Genomic DNA, 21,047 nt, shown 5'->3' on the forward strand with positions numbered 1-21,047 from the left:
TTCTGAGGCTGAGAAGGAAATGTGAGGAGCTAGCAGTTCAGTCCACAGGGGAATGAAATGAACAGAGGCATGGGAGTGCTGGACAGAGAAAGAGAGTAATACAGTTCCCCCTGTTGTTCAGCCAAATACCTTTCCTCATTGTAACCTTCTATGTACAGGTGCACTACTTGCATCTGCTTCACAAACATGTTTTTAGATATAGAGTCTTGTTGCTAAGTTATGGCAGCCAGTAGCTTTTTAAGGGTTTGCCATTGTTTCCATTGTATAAAACACACCTTTTCAAGGTTATTTTTAAAATTCAGCTATTTTTAATTTTGTTTGGTTGAAAGAAGTTAGCCCAAGTTGACAGCCCAGATGTTAACTATTAATTTTAAATGAAATTGGTTAGGCTTTTTAAAAAGAAAAACGTATTGAACATAAAAATTGGATTTTGAGTGCATTAAGAATCTGTGCCAAGCTCTAACTTAAAAGATTTTTACTCTAAAAGATTAGTTTTTATTGGCGATCAGCCCATGATGTGAATTTCAGGTGTTTTTTGTTTTGGAAAAGCCAAGGTAAATCTGAGAACTAGACACTGAACACGTATACGTAGGAAAACATTTTGAAGTTATCTTATAGTACAAAGGTTCTTGTAACACAGCAGTAAATTTCTCAAGGTTTATGTTTTTTTAAAAATCATATGGACATTTTCATAATACAGAAACATATTTTTAAAATTTTAAACTAATAAATAAATGAATATGAATTCAATATGAATGGGATAATTAGAAATGAAATTCTTACTCATTAAGGACCTGAAGTTCTATCATAGAAGTTTTGTCTGTATGATAGCAGGATTGAGAGTTAATGTGAAAAGTATAAAATATGATTAACATCACAGGTGGCCCTGAGTCACAAAATTGTAGGGATTCCAAAGATCCCACCCCAATGTTTTCATTGAGTTTGGATCTGAGATTATAGTTACTTCAACTTACAAAAGTGATGATACTCAGCGTTAAGTAGAGACTTATTAGCTTTCCTAGGTTGTTAATAGAGAGTGATGATTTAGCACTATCATCAGTGCTATGCCAATGCCTTATAGGATTCTCTATTAATGGGGATCTTGGGGCAATGAGTGATTTACTTACTATGGCATAAATCATCTTCTCTATCTAGGGTAAATGGGAGATGTATGACAGCACATGAAGAAACAATGTGAGCCCATTGTGGTCTCCCTTTGTTACAGAATGGAGAGGCAGAATGTTCTAGATGAACGAACATGAGACTGGAAGTCAGAAATTCCTGAATCATGGCTATACTACTGACTCAGTATGTGGCCCTGGACAAATCACTTCACCTCTCTGTGTCTTAATTTTCTCATCTGCAAAGTGCAAATAATATTGTTTATTTACAGTGGCCAACTGGAAAGAATGGACACTTACTCTGGTATTCTCTGGTAAACAGAATGAGAAACGCTTCAACAAATTTAAGTGCTGTGGTTGGGGATGTCCAATTTTTAATATCATCCTATAAGAGGGTGCCCTGCTCCTTTTTGGCCCGAGGGCCCAAGACCAGCCAGCCCTGTTCAATTATCAGTCCCAGCTTGGAAAGGGTCAGGTGAATCCTGTAAAGAGCTGAGAGAACTAAACTGAGAGGATCAGTTGAAAGGCTGCTATAGTACAGGGGAAATGAATTGAAGGTGATCTTCCTACCTGAAGGTGAATATACTGTTTGGGGTGGTGTCTGGGTAAAACTTAATAGCTACTGGGCTTTTGAAAAGGTGTAGGGTTGTGTAGGTGGAGCCATGAGTGCCCCATGACATGACGAGCCTAGCTGGGTTGCTGTTCGGTGGTCTGCTTTTTTTTAGAGCAACTGCTCCTGTCCAACGAGGCTGGGCCCAGCTTTATCCTGGCCTGGTTTGTAGAGAAGATGGAAGGGTTGGAGAGTGAGCCCTCCTGGCCCCCAACTCACCCTGGGTAACAAAAGCTCCTGTCTTCTGTGGCTGGGCCTGGGGTATGCAAAGTGAACTGACCCCACCTGGCCCTGCACTAACCCCAGTCAGTGGAGGCTCCGTCATGTCCCAAGGTGCAGGTCTGGGCCTGGCTACCTGCTCTGGTCTGTTGGTCTTTGCTGCTAGGAGCAGCTCACCAGGATGTCACGTGGTGCCCACTGGGGCTTTGCCTTGACCCTGGACATGTTCGTGCAGAGTGTGGGGAAGAGGAGTTGGTGAACTAAGTTGATAGATTTGGGGGGAATGAACTTCCTCTAGCCCTAGTCACCTGCCGCCTATACCTGGAAGGAGACTCTGCCACACCAATTGTCTTTATAGCTTCAGTTTTATTCTTCAAACATAAAATTTAGGCAAATCATGAAAAACAAAAGCACTTCATTTTCGTGCCTTGGTCTGCATCTCCTAGAGGGTTTTCCCCTTGCCTCCCTCGGTACTGAAAGCGAAACCCACCCTTCCCTTCACTTCCCCTGACTCATGCTCTACTGCAGGAACTCAACTTTTAGGTGCAGATCCTCTCAAATGAGTACTCTTAGCCTTTTTATGGGGGTTACCTGACCCTTTCCCATCTAGGTCTGATAAATGAACAGGTGTGGCAGACCGTCCTATTATATATCTACTGTGTAGTGCTTGTGAGGGAAAATTAATATATGTATAAATCTTTGGATATGTAAATATTATTATTAATCCTGTATTCCTTAAGGCTTATTTTGTCACACATCTTAATAGAATTGTATACTAGTCCATTTGAATTTGACATTTCTACTCTACTGAAGAAAGATTTAAAAGATATATGGATGTTTTTCTGGTATTGATGGCAAAGTAATGTAACTTTATCATACTGGGAGTAGATTCAATATTAACTTTAAAATACAATCTCTCAGATAGCGACAGTAAATTAAATGGCAAAGGAATCTTGAATGGCACGATGCCTTTAAAGTCCTTTTGTCATCATTTTACTTAAAGAGGTAGGGCTGGATTTTTCATGCCTGTGAAATAATTTCCAGATATTTTTGTGCTGGAGTTGTTAGTGAAATGATTAACTACCACTGAAAATTTGGATAAGCACAAAAAAGATTTAATTAAGCTTTACACTGTGGAAAAAAAAAGGTTAATATATAGAGCTCAATTTTTCACTTCTCACAGAGGCAAAACTCCCATTGAAGTCAATGTTCATGTAATGTTTTGGCCCCAAGAAATGTTTTTGATGCATCTGTATCTAAGAAATAATTCAGTCAGTAGGAGATTGATGCAGAGAGAATGAGCATTCCAAATAACAAGCCCTTATTCAACATCTAACTGCCTATAGATTCAGTTAATCAGGATTTAAAAGACTTAACTGCTCACCTGGAGTGGGTAGATAGCAGGTGCTCATTCAGACTGTGTGCTAGGACCATGATTTGGCCCAATGGAGCTAAACACAGAATAAATCCATCATGGAATTGTATGATCTTTTTCCTCCTAGCTTGCTTTGTTTCAGAAACACACTGCACAGTGAGAATTTCCTATATTCCACAGTATTATAGTGAGTCTGCTGATGATCTTTGGTCATAAGAAATGCCTGGGAATGTAGACATTTAACATGAGAAGGATCCTCAGGGTAATTTCTGTAAGACTGTCTCTGACTTTCATGCGTTTTGTAAAGTCATGTTTGAGAGACTGATTGGGTTCATGGCATGTTTTATTTAAAGGGACACTGTCATGTCCATTTAGGCCTAAAATTCAGCAGCACTGAAAGAAACTTTTTAGAAAGACTAAGATCAGTCTTTTTTTTTTTTTTTTTTAAGTTTCTAAATTAAAAGTAAATGGTAATTCTTTTAATGACACTGGAAATTTTTTCATTTTTCCACAAATATCATTCTCTGCAGGACTTTCAACCTGTATATCACAGCATTGTATGAAAAGAGCACTGGAAAAGTGATTAGAAGCTGAGTAAAAAGAGACATTAACTAGTCTATTATCATTGCCCATACCCCCAATGGGTTAGCACTGCCTCTGTGTACGTGCATTCTTGGATAGCCTCAGGGAAATCCATCTCCACTTTGCACAGCAGTGCCACACTTTTTCTGCTGCAGAGGGACCTCCTTGTCAGTGAAGCAGGAGACTGAACTAACAACAAATATGAAACAATTCTGATGGATAAATCTAGTGATGTCAAGTGTGGAATAACCTCTTCCTTCAATCCTTAAATCTGTCTGCAATTATATTACTCTAAGAACCAAATTTTTTCACATGTGGGTTCTTCCTTTGTGTCCTCACCTGTTGTATGAACAAAATGTGCACACAAAATGAGTAATTGAATAGCTAAGTACTGTGTGTGCATCTGTGAACATGCACCCACAGTTTCGCCAGCCTCAAATTAGGCATTTAAAAAAATTGGCCCCAAATATTCTCTAAGGAATGATATTACAAGTCTGTGTTGCTTCCTTACTCTGGTTCTCAACTCCATTAGAAAGCCAAAATAAACCCTTCATTCTGCTTTATTTCACAGGGTAATGCTTCAAAATTACAGACCAAATCATTATTAATTCTTTCAATATTTATTGATTACATTTACATTAATTGTGATCAGCACCTTTGGTATTCATGTGGATGTCATTAGTGTAATATTCAGAACTTCTACTGTAACTCAGCCTCATTAACTGGACTATTAGTTACAAGGTGTTACTTTTTTGCATGAACAACTCCATGGTTTTCCAAAAAGTGGAGAGGAAAACTTACAGACACTCTCCAGTAAGTTTTGAAATCAGCATCCAATTTATAAGATTGTGGGTTGTTTGTTTTTTGTTGGAACACTAAAATAGACAAGTTAGATCAGACATGCTGCATATTTATTGTATAACCCAAGAGCCATTCAGTGTTTGGTACTTTCTGGACAAATTTATGTACATGATTATATTCAGTTCCTTCAAAAGTTGACAGCCAGTCTGAGACGTTATTCCGTCAAGTTCTGTGTGTGTAATGCAAATATCTTATTACCAGATCTGGCATATTGGAATTAAGAAAGTGTTTATCTTCCCAGAAAATCCAGTTATTTCGATAGTTGGGTTTAGTTTGCAATGTTTGTAAGAATCTATATTTATAGGTTTAGTTCATGTTCTAGCTGTGTTGCACTTTCAGGACAGGGGAAGGAGCAGTCTTACTGCTCTTCATAGTGATAATATATATGTAAGAGAGTTTGAAATGAATAGACAAGCCTCATGCCTTTTATAGCACCATGTAGATTTTAGATTGGACTATTTTATAGTAGACAAGATTATTGTATTTATAAAATGCTAGCTACTTTTCATTTCACTGGCGCTCTTGCATGGCAACTCCCAGTATTTGTTTGTTTCAGTAGAAAAATAAACTGTGAGCACTGAACTGCCCTTGTCATCTTGAATATCATTGTGTTTTCTTACAGCCTGTGACCTTATGAACCAAGGCATCCTGGCCCTTGTCAGCTCCATTGGCTGCACGTCAGCAGGATCCCTGCAGTCTTTGGCAGATGCCATGCACATCCCTCACCTCTTCATCCAGCGTTCAACAGCTGGGACTCCAAGGAGTGGCTGTGGGCTCACCAGGAGCAATCGAAATGATGACTATACACTCTCTGTCCGCCCACCCGTCTATCTAAATGATGTTATATTGAGGGTAGTCACGGAATATGCCTGGCAGAAGTTCATTATTTTCTATGATAACGAGTATGGTAAGTATTTATTTAGTGGGGTGATTGTTATCAAATCCATAATTCTATTAAAAGCAATTACAATGAATCTTTAAATTCTTCCACTATATTACATTTTGCCTATAAGCGTTTATGGCTATGTTAGCATTTCACATAACCCCAGAAAAATCTATTTCTAAAAGCCATTAATTTTTATGGGTTTGTTTGATAATTCCTTTGATAAAGTTAAATGCAGAATTTATCTAGCCTTCTATCTGGGTGGTGTTTATGGAGTGTAAATGATTTTAATGAGTTTTGTAGTTTGCCAGTGGCTGCAAATAGATGATGACACTCTATTGAATATATTGATAGAATATATGACTTCACGCTTTTAGAATTTTGTCAAGAGGCAAATATTTTATGTGTACTGGAGTCTTTTGTGGGGTGGGAATTTGCAATAGCAATGCAAGCAAGAAACAAACTTGAACAGAATGGGCTGGTTTTGGTGAATGCAGGTCTCTCTCCCCCGGTAAACTTCTTCAGTAGTAGAGATATAGAAATAGATACATCAGATTGCCAGGGAGGAAAGAGAGGCATTCTTTTTAAAAACCTTTGAGTGCATTTAGTGTGTATGAGAAGTGCTGAACCAACAGTCCTGTATCAAGAGAACAGGTACAACACAAACCGTGCAAATTAGCCCACACTATCCAACTATATGTCTCAATCAATTTCTGGGGGGATCACTTTTCAGGTTGACTGAGAGTAGGGCTAGACATGTTATAGTCAGTACATTATCCCACAGTTTGCTGTTCTTAAATTGTTCTGAAACCAAACCTGCTTTCTGCAGAAGTATTCACAATTAGTTTGGATGAACATTTAAAAACTTACTTTCAAAGTTAAGTCTTCACATTGTGAGCTGTTCACTTCAGCTATATACTATTCATTTTTAGTGGTGTCTGACTGGTCCCCCAAGTAACATGCTGTTGAATTTGTTAGATGATGCGTTTTTATATTAAGACAATATAAACTGATGAATAGCAAATAAAAATTATTTATAATAAAATAGCACCTAACAGTCCCAATCAATAAGAGAACCCCATTGTAATAAGTGCCGTACGTACATACATACATACATAAATACACAGTCCCAGCTCCAAAGAGTTTTTGATGGTGAATATTATTGTCCACAAACTAACATGCTTGTTCTCATTTTAACACAAGTATGCACGTGAAGAAGAAATATTTGTGTAAATAAAAAATCTGTTTGCCCAGATATTCATGAATAAAAAATGGAAGAAACATTACAATTAACTAGTAGTTGAGAATAAGAAAGAATGTTCACACTGTTTTTGCAGCATTCAATATTCTTGGATTGAAAGGATAGTTCATGTCTTCAGTCTCTGTTTCACAGTCCTGCTGTGATGATGGTTTTATAATGTGCATGTCAGTCTCAAACCTATTCCCAGTGGACAGTTAGTTCATTCTGTGCCCCATCAGTTCCAGACATAAGATGGGGCAGGAGCCTCTTTACTAGATGTACAGTGAGCCATTGGGAAACCAGAGATCTAAACCTGTGGTTGCAGAACAGCCAACAGGCAATGTCCCTCCACTGCCCTTGAAGCTGCTCTGACTTTTTTGGATTTTTCATGAGAACACAGGAATTGCTGGATCAGATAGTTCAATATCCTGTCTCTGGCAGTGCTCGGTACCAAATGCTTTAGAGGAAAGAGCAAGAAACTCTGTAGGAGGCAGATTTGGAATAATCTGCCACTCAGAGGAGCTCCTCCTAACCCCTCATAGTTAGAGACCAATTTATAACCCTGAAATTTGAGATTTATATCCCTTCTCATTTTTAAATATGCATTCTACTATAGCTTTGAATAGTCTTGTTATCCATATAATTGTCCAATCCCTCTTTGAATCTTGCTAAATGCTTGATTTCAAAAACATCATATGGCAGTGAGTTCTACATTCTAATGATGTATTTTGTGAATAAATAATTCCTTCCATAAGCTTTGAATATGCAAATTAATTGAATGTCCCCTTGTTTTTGTGTTATTAGATGAGAACGGAATTTCTCGATCCACCTTCTCTAGGCCATTCATTATTACATATGTTTGTCATGTCCCTTCTTATTTGTCTCCTCACTAAAAGTAAACAATCGCACTCCTTTCAGTCTTTTTTCTTATCAGAGTTTTTTCCATGCCCCTAATCTTTCTTGTTGCTCATATCTGAACTCCCTCCAATTCTACAGTAAACTCTTTGTGATAGTGTGACCAGTCCTGAGCACAGTATTGCAGATGATGGGAAAAGCATTAATTCATATAATAGCATTATAATATCTTCTTCCATAGTATTCTTTATCCCTTTCATTATGCATCCTAAATTTGATTGGGTGGGGGTTGACCACAACTGTGCATTGTTCAGTGTCTTCATTGAGCTGTCAGCTGAGCTGATACAGTTAATTTAGAGCCCATTTGAGTAGTTAAGATTTTCCCCTCCAAATGACCTTGCATTTATCAACATTGAATTTCACCTGCCATCATGTTGCCCATTCGCTTAACTTTCTTAGGCCATTCTGAAATTCCTAACGGTCCTCTCTAGACTTGGCTGAAGTAAATGACTTTGTATCATTTGCCAATTTTGCTATTTCCCTTCTCAACCCTTTTCCTGATAACAAATATATAAAACAACATTGGTCATAGTGTGGGACCCTAAGGAACCAACTGCTAATCTTATGCTATGATAAAAATTGACCTCCTATTCTTAGTCTTTATTCTGTGTCTCTTAGCCAGTTTTTGAGCCATGACAATACTTCACATCCTTTCCTATGACTACTTAGTTTCTACAGTTCCCTTGTGTGAAGGATCTTATCAGAGGCCTTTTTAAAAACTACATAATTGTATCAGCCTGTTCTCCATTACTTCACTGACATGTTAAAAGAATTCTACCAGATGAGAGGAATGATTTTCCTTTATAAGATCTGTTAACTAGTGGGGACTTGGGCAGAGGGAAGTGGGAAGGTTCTAGATAAGAGGTATGAGAAGGATACAGGGTGAGGAGTGGGGTTCACTGTGTTGATGAAATATGGAGAAGTGATGGTTAAGAAGATAGTTAATTTAGGATTTTAGTAGGTTTTAAAGAACAAAAAAAATTACAGTAGTTTTGGTTTGAATAAGAGGGTTGGGTCAGGAACTAAAGAGAGGTTAGAGGGAGAGGCAGTTGGGAATAATTTATATGCATACTTTAAAAAGGAACCAATCATCATCCTGACTACCATATTGTATGTTGTACTCCTTTCTCCAAGCCTTGCCTGGGTTTTTTTTTTTTTTTTTTTGGGTCTTTCTGCATTATAAGAGCAGAGTTGTTGGCAGCCTACATATGCCTAATACATTTTGGGCATGATTGTAATATATAACTCACCACCTCCTTCATGCTGTTCATCAAGTAGTCTTAGAAAAATCTGAGAATGCCAAAAGGGGCTTATTTATATACAATTTTTAATATAGCTGTGCAAATTCCAGTAGCTTGTTTTCCTTATATGCAAGTTTTCCTTCGTCCGTGTACAATACTGTGGTTGGGGTGTATACGTCACACAGGCCTTAAAGGGGAGAAAGTGGGCCTGACAGGTCAATTAACATGCCTGATAGCACCTTGAGAGAGAGAGAGCCAGATGTAATTGATGATGTAGTCCAGCTGGGAATGGGTTGGGTGATGATCATAAAACCAGGAAGTTTGTAACAGAAAAAGGCTGTAGGTAGAGAGGCTGCAGTCACTCTCTGGGGAATAGAAGAGGTAGGAAGTGGTCCAAGGAAGCAGCAAGGAGTTTGAGGGAGTAGACTTTGGCTACTAGCTACAGGGTCCCTGGCCTGGAGCCCAGAGTAGAGGATGAGTCTGGGTTCCCCTATCAGCCGCTGAGGAAGGTGGGGTAAAATCTTCTGATATAAAGGGTGTAAGGACCACAAAAACCAAGGACAGACAGAAGACGTGCAGCAAGGGCATTGGACTATAGCTGGGTGAGATGCTATTAACCCAGAAGGGGTGGACTAAAGCATAATGTGGCCAGAGGACCAAGTTCCAGGAAGAGATCACTGCAGAGAGAAAGCAACCATCAGTGGGGGCACTATATGGAGGGACAGTTGCTATTCCATGCCTGACCACAAGGAGATGCTCCAGAGGTGAGGGAATCCCTTTACAAGTACTCCTGTCAAATAGTAAACATACCTATTCAGATGCCAATTCATGCCTATTCAGAGTGGGAGTATTCGGGGGGGGGGCAAGCAAGGGCACTGACCCTTCCCCAATAATCATCAGGGATACAGAACTCCTTTGGACCCAAGACTGCAGTGGCAGGGGGAGGGGGAGGTGGTGAGTGAATTCCACCTTGGGCTGGGGAGAGGGTGGGGAAAAGAGCGAGTTCCTCCAAAGAGGATCAAATTTAAATTCTTGCACATGCCCCTGGTTCAGAGTCTAGTTAGAATGCATTGTGAATGAGCAAAATACTGGCAATCCAGGACAGACTTATGACTCAAACTAGCAGGAAAAATATTATAGTAGCCAACGCTGATTTCATTGGGACTGCTTATGTGCAGGAAGTTATGTGCATGCTCAGGTTCCTTGATGAATCAGGGCCATAGAGCAAAACCCTGAAAATAGCCCCATTAAAGTCAGCATCAGGTTTATAATGTGACTCTCTCTCAACATTCTTATAAAATGTTTTTGTTTGTTTTTTTGGTAATTATAATACTTAATTAGCAAGCAATGGTGTTGGTTTCATTTCTTTCTATAATCTACAAACAATGGGATATTTTAAATTTCTTTTTAATCTGATAGCTTTGAGCCCTTAAAAGAAAAAAAATGAGCAGTTTGTCCCTAACCATTTTAAATTATGGTTAAAAATGTAACATTTCACACACTAATAATTAATTGTTTGTAAAGAGTTTGAACCTGACAAGCTCTATTGTGAGAGTTGCATATTATTCTATTTCAGCTGATCTCTTCCAAGGGGGAAAATGCCAAAAATGAAGTTTAAAGAAATTTGCACACTGTAAAGTACATTATTTTGTATTTTTCATTGTTTTACTGTTGACTATTAGATGTTTCTTATAGGTGAGGGAGATCTCTGAAATTCGTCCTTCCCTCCTACATACACATGCACATTCCATTTAAAGGTTCCAGGTCAAGCATTCATCTCAACAGCCCAGCCACTCCTCCCTCTGAAGTGTGGCGGTTCTGCTCCAACCTTTGTTAAAGAGGGTCACTGCAGATGTACTTGAGGTGCTTCCTTCCCCTTGATCCAAGCACATTATCTTTGTACTGCTCTCAGTCCATACTGAGCTGGGTCCCAGTCCTGCAAAGACTTAACATGCATTTAATATTAAATGGTAAAGCATTTCCCTGAAAATTAATGGATTTAAGCACGTTTAATTTATTTAATTTAATTAAACATGTGTTTAAAAGTTTTGATGAATAGGGAAGGGATTATTTACATGCTTAAAATTAAGTGCATACTTAAATATGGATCTGCAAAATACTTATGTGCAAATCCAGATACCCTTCTCCCAATGTTTTTGATAGGCTGAGGTCTAGTCTCCTGTTGGCACATACAAGCATACATATATTTCCATAGTAGTAAATGAGGCCTGAATATTGATGTGAGAATAGATTCTGTAATGTGTTTATCTCTGGGTTTCCATCCCCCCTCAGCATCCTTTTATCTGCTAGAAGAAAAAGAAATGAAAACGTTATTAGACTGACTGGTGCCACTTTCTTGTTGGTAATCAGAAAGATTGAGTTTACTTTTTCTTTATTGGAAGTGAGGAATCTGTTTTTCCCTAGTTATTTAATTTCACAATTTATAAGGAAACACTTTACCCATATCACTGAAATTATTTCCAGTAATATTCTTGTTGAATGAAAGAAAATATGCATTTGGTATTTACCATAAATCTTGCTACAGAAAGACTGGGCTGGAATCCAAAATAAATATCATGCTAATCCAAATACCTTGTGCCTTGAAAAGGGGCTGCACAATTTGCATATCCATTTATCAGTGTCATTGGTTTTAAGTTCAACAAATTGGAAATGCTTCTCACTTTTATCTTGCTTATCAGTGATTAACTTTCATTAGCAGAGTGAGAGAAAGCATCATTTATATTTAGAATTAAGGACTTCTTCAGGTCAGCAGTGTTCATTCACAGTGTGTTCTGCTTTGTAAAATATCCCCCAAATTCTTTCTGAACATAATTGGACCTATGTATTCAACTTATTAAGAGGGAGGGAAGAGTCCGTTTTTCTAAAGTTATTATATTCAATTGATAGAAGGCTGGAATCTATTTAAAAGTCCCTTACCAACGAAGAAAATTGAAGTATTTGAAAGAAGCAATTGTTCCATATAAGCTCTAATTAATTGAGTGAAAAGGATGTCATTCAGGAGCCTCACTTTGAAACCACTGACATTTATCTGAAACTGATTGGGATATTTAAAAATTAAATATAAAATATTTTTACTTTCTTGAAAAAAGATTTTTTTTTTTAATTAACTAATCACAATTAAAATGGAGATTCACTGCAGACTTTGTGACCTAGTCAGCTAAACTGAGCTACTCCAGTGAAAAATTTTAATAAGCAACTGCAAATCTTAGTTCAGTATGCCCATATGTCAGTGACTACTGTTCTGCCAATAACTAATGAATAGAGCTGGCCAGGAATTTTTTGATGGATAATGCTAATTTGATGAAACTGAAACATTTTGCAGGAGTATATCAGTTTTGATGAAACAGGTTTCTTAGATCCATGATGAAATTTCTTCTTTGTGTTTGTGCCCCATCCAGTAGCTCAGTGTATGACCCATCCAATAGCTAAAACTTTCACCCGGGAAGCTCTGCCTTGTTCAGGGAAGGGATCTGAACCTGAGTATCCCACATCCCAGGTGAGTGCCCTAACCACTAGGCTATAGGCTATTCTGGAATGAGTTTCTGTCCTTTTGGAGCTGTTCCACTTTGTACAAATTAAATATTCATTGGGACAGAGAGAGAGATTAACTCTCTAGCTCTGTGGTTAAGGCATTCACCTTGCTCATGTCCTTTGACCTAGAAAAGAAGGCTTAAAAGCCAGATGGTAAGTGTCCTAGGGAACATGGGGCTGCAAACAGAGGAGTTTGAGAAGAAGGAGGGAGAGTATCTGCTGAAGAAGGAGATAGCACTAATTCTTAGGGTGAGTGAGCTAGTTTGTCTGTTTGGTTTTTCTTTTGGCTTGATTCACGTTTACAGTGTTGCTTGTTAGGCATTGTGTATTTGAAGACTGGATGGGAGTGGAGGCCAGAGGCCTGCTAGCTGAGTGTGCACTAGCAAGGCTCAAGTCTCCTGTCCTTTGAACCTTCATCACCCTTGATCATCCTTCCCCTGTGGATTAATGAGGGAGCAGGGATGACCTAGGAGAGAAGGGCTTAAACGCCAGACGCTAAGCACCCAGGGGCAACAAACAGCAGAGTTTGGGAGGGAGAAAAAATAAAGTCACCATTGTTAAGAGATGCCACATTGCCACTGCTCCCAGCTCCTCTGTCTTCACCAGTATCCAGACAGAGAACCCAACCATGAATGTTTCTATCCAGGCCCTGGTGTGGATTTGGAGAGCTTGTGGCCTCCATTTCCCTGTCATAGAAAGCCAGGCTGGGGAGTTGATCCAGTGTGAAAAGTGCCTACTGATAGACTCTGTTAGGAAGTGGTTGGGAGAGCTACAGGAGGAGATGGCTAGGCAGAAGAGCATCCATGAACATGAGGAATTAATTGAAAATATGTATATAGATTCCTCCAAGGTTGAGGAATCAGTCCAGCTGGAGAGGATTGCAGTAACACAACCAGAGGAGGAGCAAACAACTCCTTCACAGGGAGGAAGCTGGTGGCTGGTTACTTCTGGCAGCAGGCAATGCTCCACTCCTGTTCCCAATCCACTGTCCAGAGAGATTTTAAAAAATGGCAGCACAATGCCCTGGCAATGAGGGACGAGCCAAATATCACCAGATTGTGGTCACCACTCCCAAGAAGAAATGAAAGATGGTGGTGGTCAGTGACTCCCTTCTAAGGGGGATGGAGGCATCCATCTGCCAGCCCTGCTTGCCAGTTTGTCATATCCAAGACATTATGGAAGGATTACCAAGGATTATCTGGCCCTCTGACTTCTACACCATGATATTCATCCATGTTGGCACTAATGATACTGCAAAGTATGAATCTGGGCAGATCAGAAGTGACTACAGAAGTGAGAGTAAAGGAGTTCGGGGAGACAGGTGCTGTTCTTATTGATCCTTATGGTTAAGGGTAGGGTCCTAGGCAGAGAGGGGCACATCCTGGATGTGAATGCATGGCTTCAAGGATGATGTGACCGTGAGAGCTTCAGCTCCTCAACCATGAGATACTGTTCTGAGAAGAACTGCTGAGCAGAGATTGGGTTCAGCTATCAAAGAAGGGGAAGAGTATCTTCACATACAGAGCAGCTAACCTAGTAAGGTGGGCTTTAAACTAGGTTCAATAGGGGCAGTAGACAAAAGCCCACAGGCAAGTCCTAAACATGAAGACCTGGTTGAAGGTTCAGAATCTGGCAGGAGCATAGACAATTACAGCAGGGACAAAGGAGAGACAAGAGGGAAATAGAGGGAATTAATGAACATTTGAGTTGTCTGTATACTAATGCCTGTATGGGGAATAAACAGGAAGAAATAAAAATATTACTGAATAATCAAATTACAAGATAATTTTCATCATAGAACCTCAGTGGGATAATTCACATGACTAGAATATTGGTATACAAGTGTGCAGTTTGTTCAGGAAGGACAGGCAGGGAAATAAGGGAAAAGGTGTTGCATTGTATATCAAAGATGTATATACTTGCACTGAGGTCAAGCTAGACATGGGAGGCAGACCTGTTGAAAGTCTCTAGGTTGGATACAGGGGCTAACAAGGGTGATGTCAGGGTAGTGTCTACTATAGACCACCTAACTCAGAAGCAGAGATGAGTGAGACTTTTTTAACCAACTAACAAAATCATAGTGGTGATGGGGAACCTCAGCTATCTTTTGGGAAAGTAATACAGTAGGACACAGATTATCCAACAAATTCTTGGAATGCATTGGAGATAACTTAATTACAGAAGGTGAAAAAAGAACTAGGGGAGAGGCTATTTTATATTTGATTCTGACAAACAGAGAGGATCTGGTTGGGAAGTTGAAGGTGGAAGGCAGCTTGGGTGAAAGTGATCATGGAATGGCAGAGTTTGTGATTCTAAGGAATGGTAGAAGGGAAAACAGCAGAATAAAGGCATGGATTTCAAGAAGGAGACTTCAGCAACCTCAGAAAATTGGTAAATAAGATCTAATAGGAAGCAAGTCTAAGGGAAAGAAGAGTTCAGGAGAGATGGCAGCTTTTTAAAGAGGCATTATTAAGGGCACAAAAGCAAACTATCCCAATGCATAGAAGAGATAGGAAATATGGTAAGACAAACCCCTGGTTTAGCCAAGAGATCTTCAACTACGTGAAACTCAAAAAGCTCTCTAAAAAAGTGGAAACTAAGTCAAATTATGAAGGATGAATATAAAAAATGCACAAGTATGTAGGGACCAAATTAGAAAGGCCAACACACAAAACAAGATTAAACTTGTGAGCAACGCAAAGGGTAGCAGGGAAACATTTTACAAATACATGAGAAAGACCAATGACAGAGTAGGCCCATTATTCAATGAGGAGGGAAAGACAATAATAGAAAATGCAGCAATGGCCCAAACATTAAATGCATTTTTATTTGTTTTCACCAAAAAGGCTAGCAGCAATTGGATGACTAATATAGTGAACATCTGTGTAAATGGGTTAGTATCTGAGGTTAAAATAGGGAAAGAATAAGTTAAGAATTACATAGACAAATTAGATGTCTCAGATGTTAGATGTCTTGAAGTTGGCAGGGCCTGATGAAATACACTATAGAATATATAAGGAACTGGCTGAAGAGATCTCTGATTCATTACCTTTGAGAAATTGTGGAGGACAGGGGAGATACCCAAGGACTGGAAGAGAGCACATTATGTACCTATCCACAAAAAGGGGGATAAGGACAATGCAAGGAACTATAGACCAGTCATCTTAACTTAAGTACTTGGAAAGATAATGGAGAAAATAATCAATCTTCTAAACATTTAGAAGAAAATAAGGTGATAAGTAACAGCCAACATGGATTTGTAAAGAACAGATCATATCAAACTTTCCTAATATCCTTCTTGGACAGGATAATGATCCTTCTGGACAGGGTGGAAGCAGTACATATGATATATCTCAACTTTACTATTTCTTTGATATTGTCTCACAACACATTTTCATAAACAAACTAGAGAAATATAGCCTAGAGAATTTACTATAGGGTGAGTGCACAACTGGTTGGAAAAGCATACCCAGAAGATAGTTATCAACAGTTCACAATCAAACATATCTAGTGGGGTCCCACAGGGATCTGTCCTGGGTCTGGTTCTGTTCAATATTTTTTATGAATAATTTGGATGATGGTACAGAGAGTTAACTTACAGAGTTTGTGGATGATACCAAGGTAGGAGGATTGCAAGTAGTTTGGAGGACAGGATTAGAATTAAAAATTATCTTGACAAACTGGAGAGAAGGTCTGAAATAAATAAGATGAAATTCAATAAGGACACATGCAAAGTACTACACTGAGGAAGGAATGATCAATTGCACAAATACAAAATTGGAAATGACTGCCTAGGAAGGAGAACTGTAGAAAAGACTCTGATGGTTATAATGGATCACAAACTAAATATGAGTCAACTATGTAATACTGTTGCAAAAAAAGGGAAAATCATTCTGGCAGGTGGGGAAAGGGGATGTGTTTCAGGCAAACACTGCCAAGGTATTACATGCAACTTGTTTAATTTTGGTAATTGTTCAACTTAGTCCAGATTTACCTAAAGGTTTGATAATGTTTATAAACTTTGATCAAAATTAGGCCCATTTTCTTTAGCACCGGGCTAATTTATGATGTAAAGTTGAGATCATACAAAATTTAGCTGGGCACAGCAAATATGAATCACAAATACTCTGACTCATAAAGATACCATTAATAGAATGCATAAAAATAACCACCAATTCCCAAATATTAGTGTGGAGAAAACCCCTTTCACATGAATGTTTGCAAAAAAAGTGAATTAAAAAAGGGAAACAAATGAAATAGTCATTCCTAATCTGTGTGAATGTCTGTCAGAACTGCTTTTTGTAGTATTCAACAATCTTCAATGATTAGATGACTTGATTAGACTCTCTTTTATAGAGCATTGCTGATTTCATCAGCAGTTGTTTTAACAAATGGGAAGAGACAAGCTTTTAGGAGGTGTTGCCTCCTTTACAGACAGCTTAACTATAAATTTTATTTTTAAGAGCACATTTGAAATCAGACACCTTGAGGTAGTAAATTCTTTATGAAGAATCCAATCAAAAGCTAAATTATTTTTGTGGTATGTATAGTGTAGGCATCTGTACAGGTCTAAGATGAAAAGACAGAAACTTTCTCTGTCTGAAAATATTTATTTTTAATGTTTTGTTGGTACTAAAGTAGGCAGACAGGTTCTCTGGAAAAGTGAAAGGAATAGGACTGTTTCTGAGGAAATGCATTTTGACTTATTTCCTATCCTCTTTTATACTGGTTAGTGTTAAATTTAAAATTTGTCTGGCATTTGTATACAGTAAAAATGGCTTATCAGTAGATTATTCAGTTCCAGCTCTGTTTTTCAACCTAACTTATCTGCAAAAGGAAGATGCAAGCACTCCTCACTAATGCACACAATATTTATTCCTCTGAAGGCTAACATAATATATGCTTACTTGCTCTTGGAATGTGTGAATAATGAAAGAAGTATTAAGCATTTAAATATATTTGAAAGTTCCTTGTGAATATTTCATTTATAGATGAAGAAAATAGCATGAGCTGTAATTATGCCAGTCTCTTTCTCCTCAGAGTAGATTAGGCTACCTTTTAGCACAAGATCTGCTCCAGAATTCCCGTTGTGTTGTACCCACTCCTCAGAATTATCTCTCACATTTGAGTACCTTGGTTACTGGTCTAGGAAACGGAGATAATATCTTGCAGGGGTGTTATGAGGATAAATTCATTAATGATTATGAGGTGCCAAGTCAGTGATGCCCAGTTTAAGAAGCAGGCTAGATGTTGATAGATTTTAAGTACAGTAACTCCATGGACTTGATTCTGCAAGGTGCTGAGCACTCTGATCCTCATACAGCAAAGCATTTAGCATGTTCCTACTTTTGAGCATGTGAGCAGTTCTATTGCTGGATTAGGGTCAGAAAGCTCATCACCTTTCAGGTTCAAGCCCTACGTACACCTACTTGTATATAATATACAAAAGTCTCAGCAAGAGGAAACATACATAAAATAAATATTTGTTAATGTAGATATGGCAAAAAAATACATTAAGGACCACTTCCAAATAGATAACATCTTGTCTTAAACGCACTTTAATGTACTCCCATATAGTTTGCCATACAGCTTTGTTTGACCTTTGTTCAAAGACCACATATACTTGGCAATGGGATTTTGCTGGTCTCTTGGGTGGTGATTTTAGACAGATTTTGCTGCCTAAGAGAAAACAAAACCCCCACATCACTAAAGGCAAATTTGGAGCCTGACATGAAGGCATCCCTATAAAACAGCAGGGGAAAATAAAAAAAAAATAGGGTAATTCCATTGTCTTGTGTGTGTGTGTGTGTTTGTGTGTGTGTGTGTGTGTTTGTGTTTTCAGAAATAAACATCAGATGACCGTTCACAGAGATATACACTTGGAACCATAAAATTTTCAAATTATTATAAAGTCTTAATGCCAGTTTAATAATGTCCCATAAAATTATCACATTCTTCTTAATCAATTGCAAATGCTCATAATTACCCTGAAGCTGTTTTCAGCTGCCTGATGACTATAATATTCCCAAGTCTGTCTTTAGACAGTCTTAAAACTGTTTATTACTCATTTGGCTACTTGCCAACTTCCGGCACTCTCATTTACTTCACTGTGCTTCAATAAACATATAATTAATTCAATCTTATAATCCAGATATGGAAAGGAACATATATTCTTCACCTCTGCAACTTGTTTATTACGTTGCTACATTTTTCGGAGAACGTCTTGTTTTTGGGAACTTTTTTTAACAACCACCTTTTCCACTGGATGCTACACTGAACTCTGAAATGTATATTGGTCCATTCTGGATTCATTCTAGTGCAGAGTTACTGAGGTAACTCAACCACTGTAGTGATTTATGTCCACTAAAGAACTATGACCATAGTTTTAGTTTTGCAGTTGAAAAAATAGATGGGAGAATATGTTGAAGAAGTGATTCCAGTTCATATGTAAGCAGATAGGAAACAGGTGCTGCACTGTTTCATTTTCATTTAATACTGGAACAGACCAAGCACTGGAAGGTTTGTGATAACTAACAAGGCTGCTCTGGTATGGGAGGAAGACTAAATAAGTCTTTTACAACTCTAATTTCTATGCCATTGGTCAATTTAAGAATCAGATTGTATATGTTATCATTCCTGATACAACATCTTTGCAAATATGCCAACAATGGAACAATAAATCTAGAATTATTGTTGATAAAACACCCACCAAAGTTTCACAAACCCATATAAGGCAGTGTCCTTGCATTCAGAGATTACAGTTCATTCAAACAAATAAAAAGGCCAGTATTTAAAATGATACAGCTAACCTTTTAAAACCTGGTGCAAATTGGGCTCCTAAATAAAATGACCTCATTTTCAAAAGTGTTTGAGCATCTGCAGCTTCCACTGAGTTCAGTGGTTGCTGCTGGGTGCTCAGAATTTTTGGAAGTCGAGCCCGGGTCTTTAGGAGCTTGAATATAGACATAGGAACTTAACTTTAGGCACTCGTTATTTTAAATCTTACCTTGACTGCTTAAAGTTAGGCTCCCAAGTCCATATCTAGGCACCTAAATAAGCAGCCTGATTTTCAAAAGAGAGTGCTATTGAACCGACTGCCACTTACCTTAGTTTAATGGAGTTACTCCTGGTGAATTTAAATTGCCATGCTTGAGCATAAAGTATATATTATCAGAAAGGCTAGATAGTTTAAAAACTGAAAAAAAAATTAACTGATTCCTAGGAAAAAGAAGAAAGAAAGGAGAGGATGCAAAAAAAAAAAAAAAAAAAAAGGAAAAGGATTTAAAAAAAAAAAAAAAAAAGATAGAGGAAATTAAAAATAAGCACCAGAATAGGTTTTTGGTGGTGTTAAAAACAACACCTATAAAGAGCTTTCAAGATAAGTTAATTTCACATTAGTAAGTACTAAAATAATAAAATACATAGCAGGCCTGGCTGGTGCACCTTCCACCAGAAGATCTTTTTCTTTCTGTATGAAGAGAGACTCTGAAACATCTGATTTCCTGGAAAGAGAGTTACTGCCTAGCAAGATCTATTTTATTTGGCTACCAATTCCACTGAAGTAAAAACAAACACACAAACCTCTGAAGATCTTTTAATAAAGATGAGGGGGCTGCTAGTATTCAATATAATATAATATGATATAATTGCTGATCTGAGCAAATAATTCCTAATGGATAATTTATCCAATGAGACTCTAGCTTTGTTTACAAATTGTCTGTGAGCAATTATAGCTTGCTCACATTTTTTTATTCAAATTTATTCACAAAATAATGTCTACAAATATCAGTTGGTGTTTAGATTGCTTCTGAGCAGTTCCATGAAAATATTCACTAGTCAAGCTATTTTGGTTAAATTTGCTCAGGTGCACAGGACACGTTGTTGTTCCAGTTCCCTAAATTGGGAGTATAATTCTTGAGAAAAATCATCATTTACCACAGAAACTGTGGTTCTTTGAGATGATAGCCCATAGGGTTCTACATTCTTAGAAGATACTCATCTGCAGCATCTGAGCTTAGAAACTTCCAGCAAATAATTTCCACTGGGACCATGCATGGGACGCTCACCTTCTACTGAATCCCTGGACCCAGATAGTACAAAACGGGTGTAGCCCTGGCCTTAACTGTCTTTCAGTTTCTTCTGCTAATTCATAAAACTGCAACAGGGATCTCATAATTGGGACATGGGGGGAGCCATATCGGTAATCATTTTGAAGAACTGTACTTACGATTATTAACAAGCATCGGTGACCTCAGAGAAGATTGGTTTGTGGGATTAATTCTAAGTAAAGGTGTGCAGAGTTCCATGTCATAGCCTTCCACATTTCAATTAAGAAAATATTGTAAAGGCATTGTATGGAAGTTGCTTTAAATCCATTTGAATGTGCCCCAATGCCTAGGGGTGACTGCAGATTTGCTAGGCTGTCGTTAGCAAAGATGCAGAGTCTCA

General features: G+C 38.1%; 1 protein-coding gene across 2 annotated transcripts in view; it reads left to right on the forward strand.

Moving 5' to 3' along the window:
* Positions 1 to 21,047, forward strand: part of GRID2 (glutamate ionotropic receptor delta type subunit 2) — a 963,383-nt gene that overhangs the window by 536,001 nt on the left and 406,335 nt on the right. The window contains exon 3 of one of the 2 annotated variants that reach the window (XM_067557183.1): positions 5,391 to 5,675. The exons of the other annotated variant lie outside the window; for it this stretch is intronic. Within the exon in view, the coding sequence (XP_067413284.1) occupies positions 5,391 to 5,675 (285 nt within the window). The remainder of the gene's footprint in view (positions 1 to 5,390; positions 5,676 to 21,047) is intronic. 2 annotated transcript variants of the gene reach the window in all.

This window comes from Emydura macquarii, unplaced genomic scaffold (genome assembly GCF_026122565.2).
Source record: "Emydura macquarii macquarii isolate MOO-44397 ecotype Brisbane River unplaced genomic scaffold, CSIRO-AGI_Emac_v2 contig_1790, whole genome shotgun sequence".
Lineage (NCBI taxonomy): Eukaryota > Metazoa > Chordata > Testudines > Chelidae > Emydura > Emydura macquarii.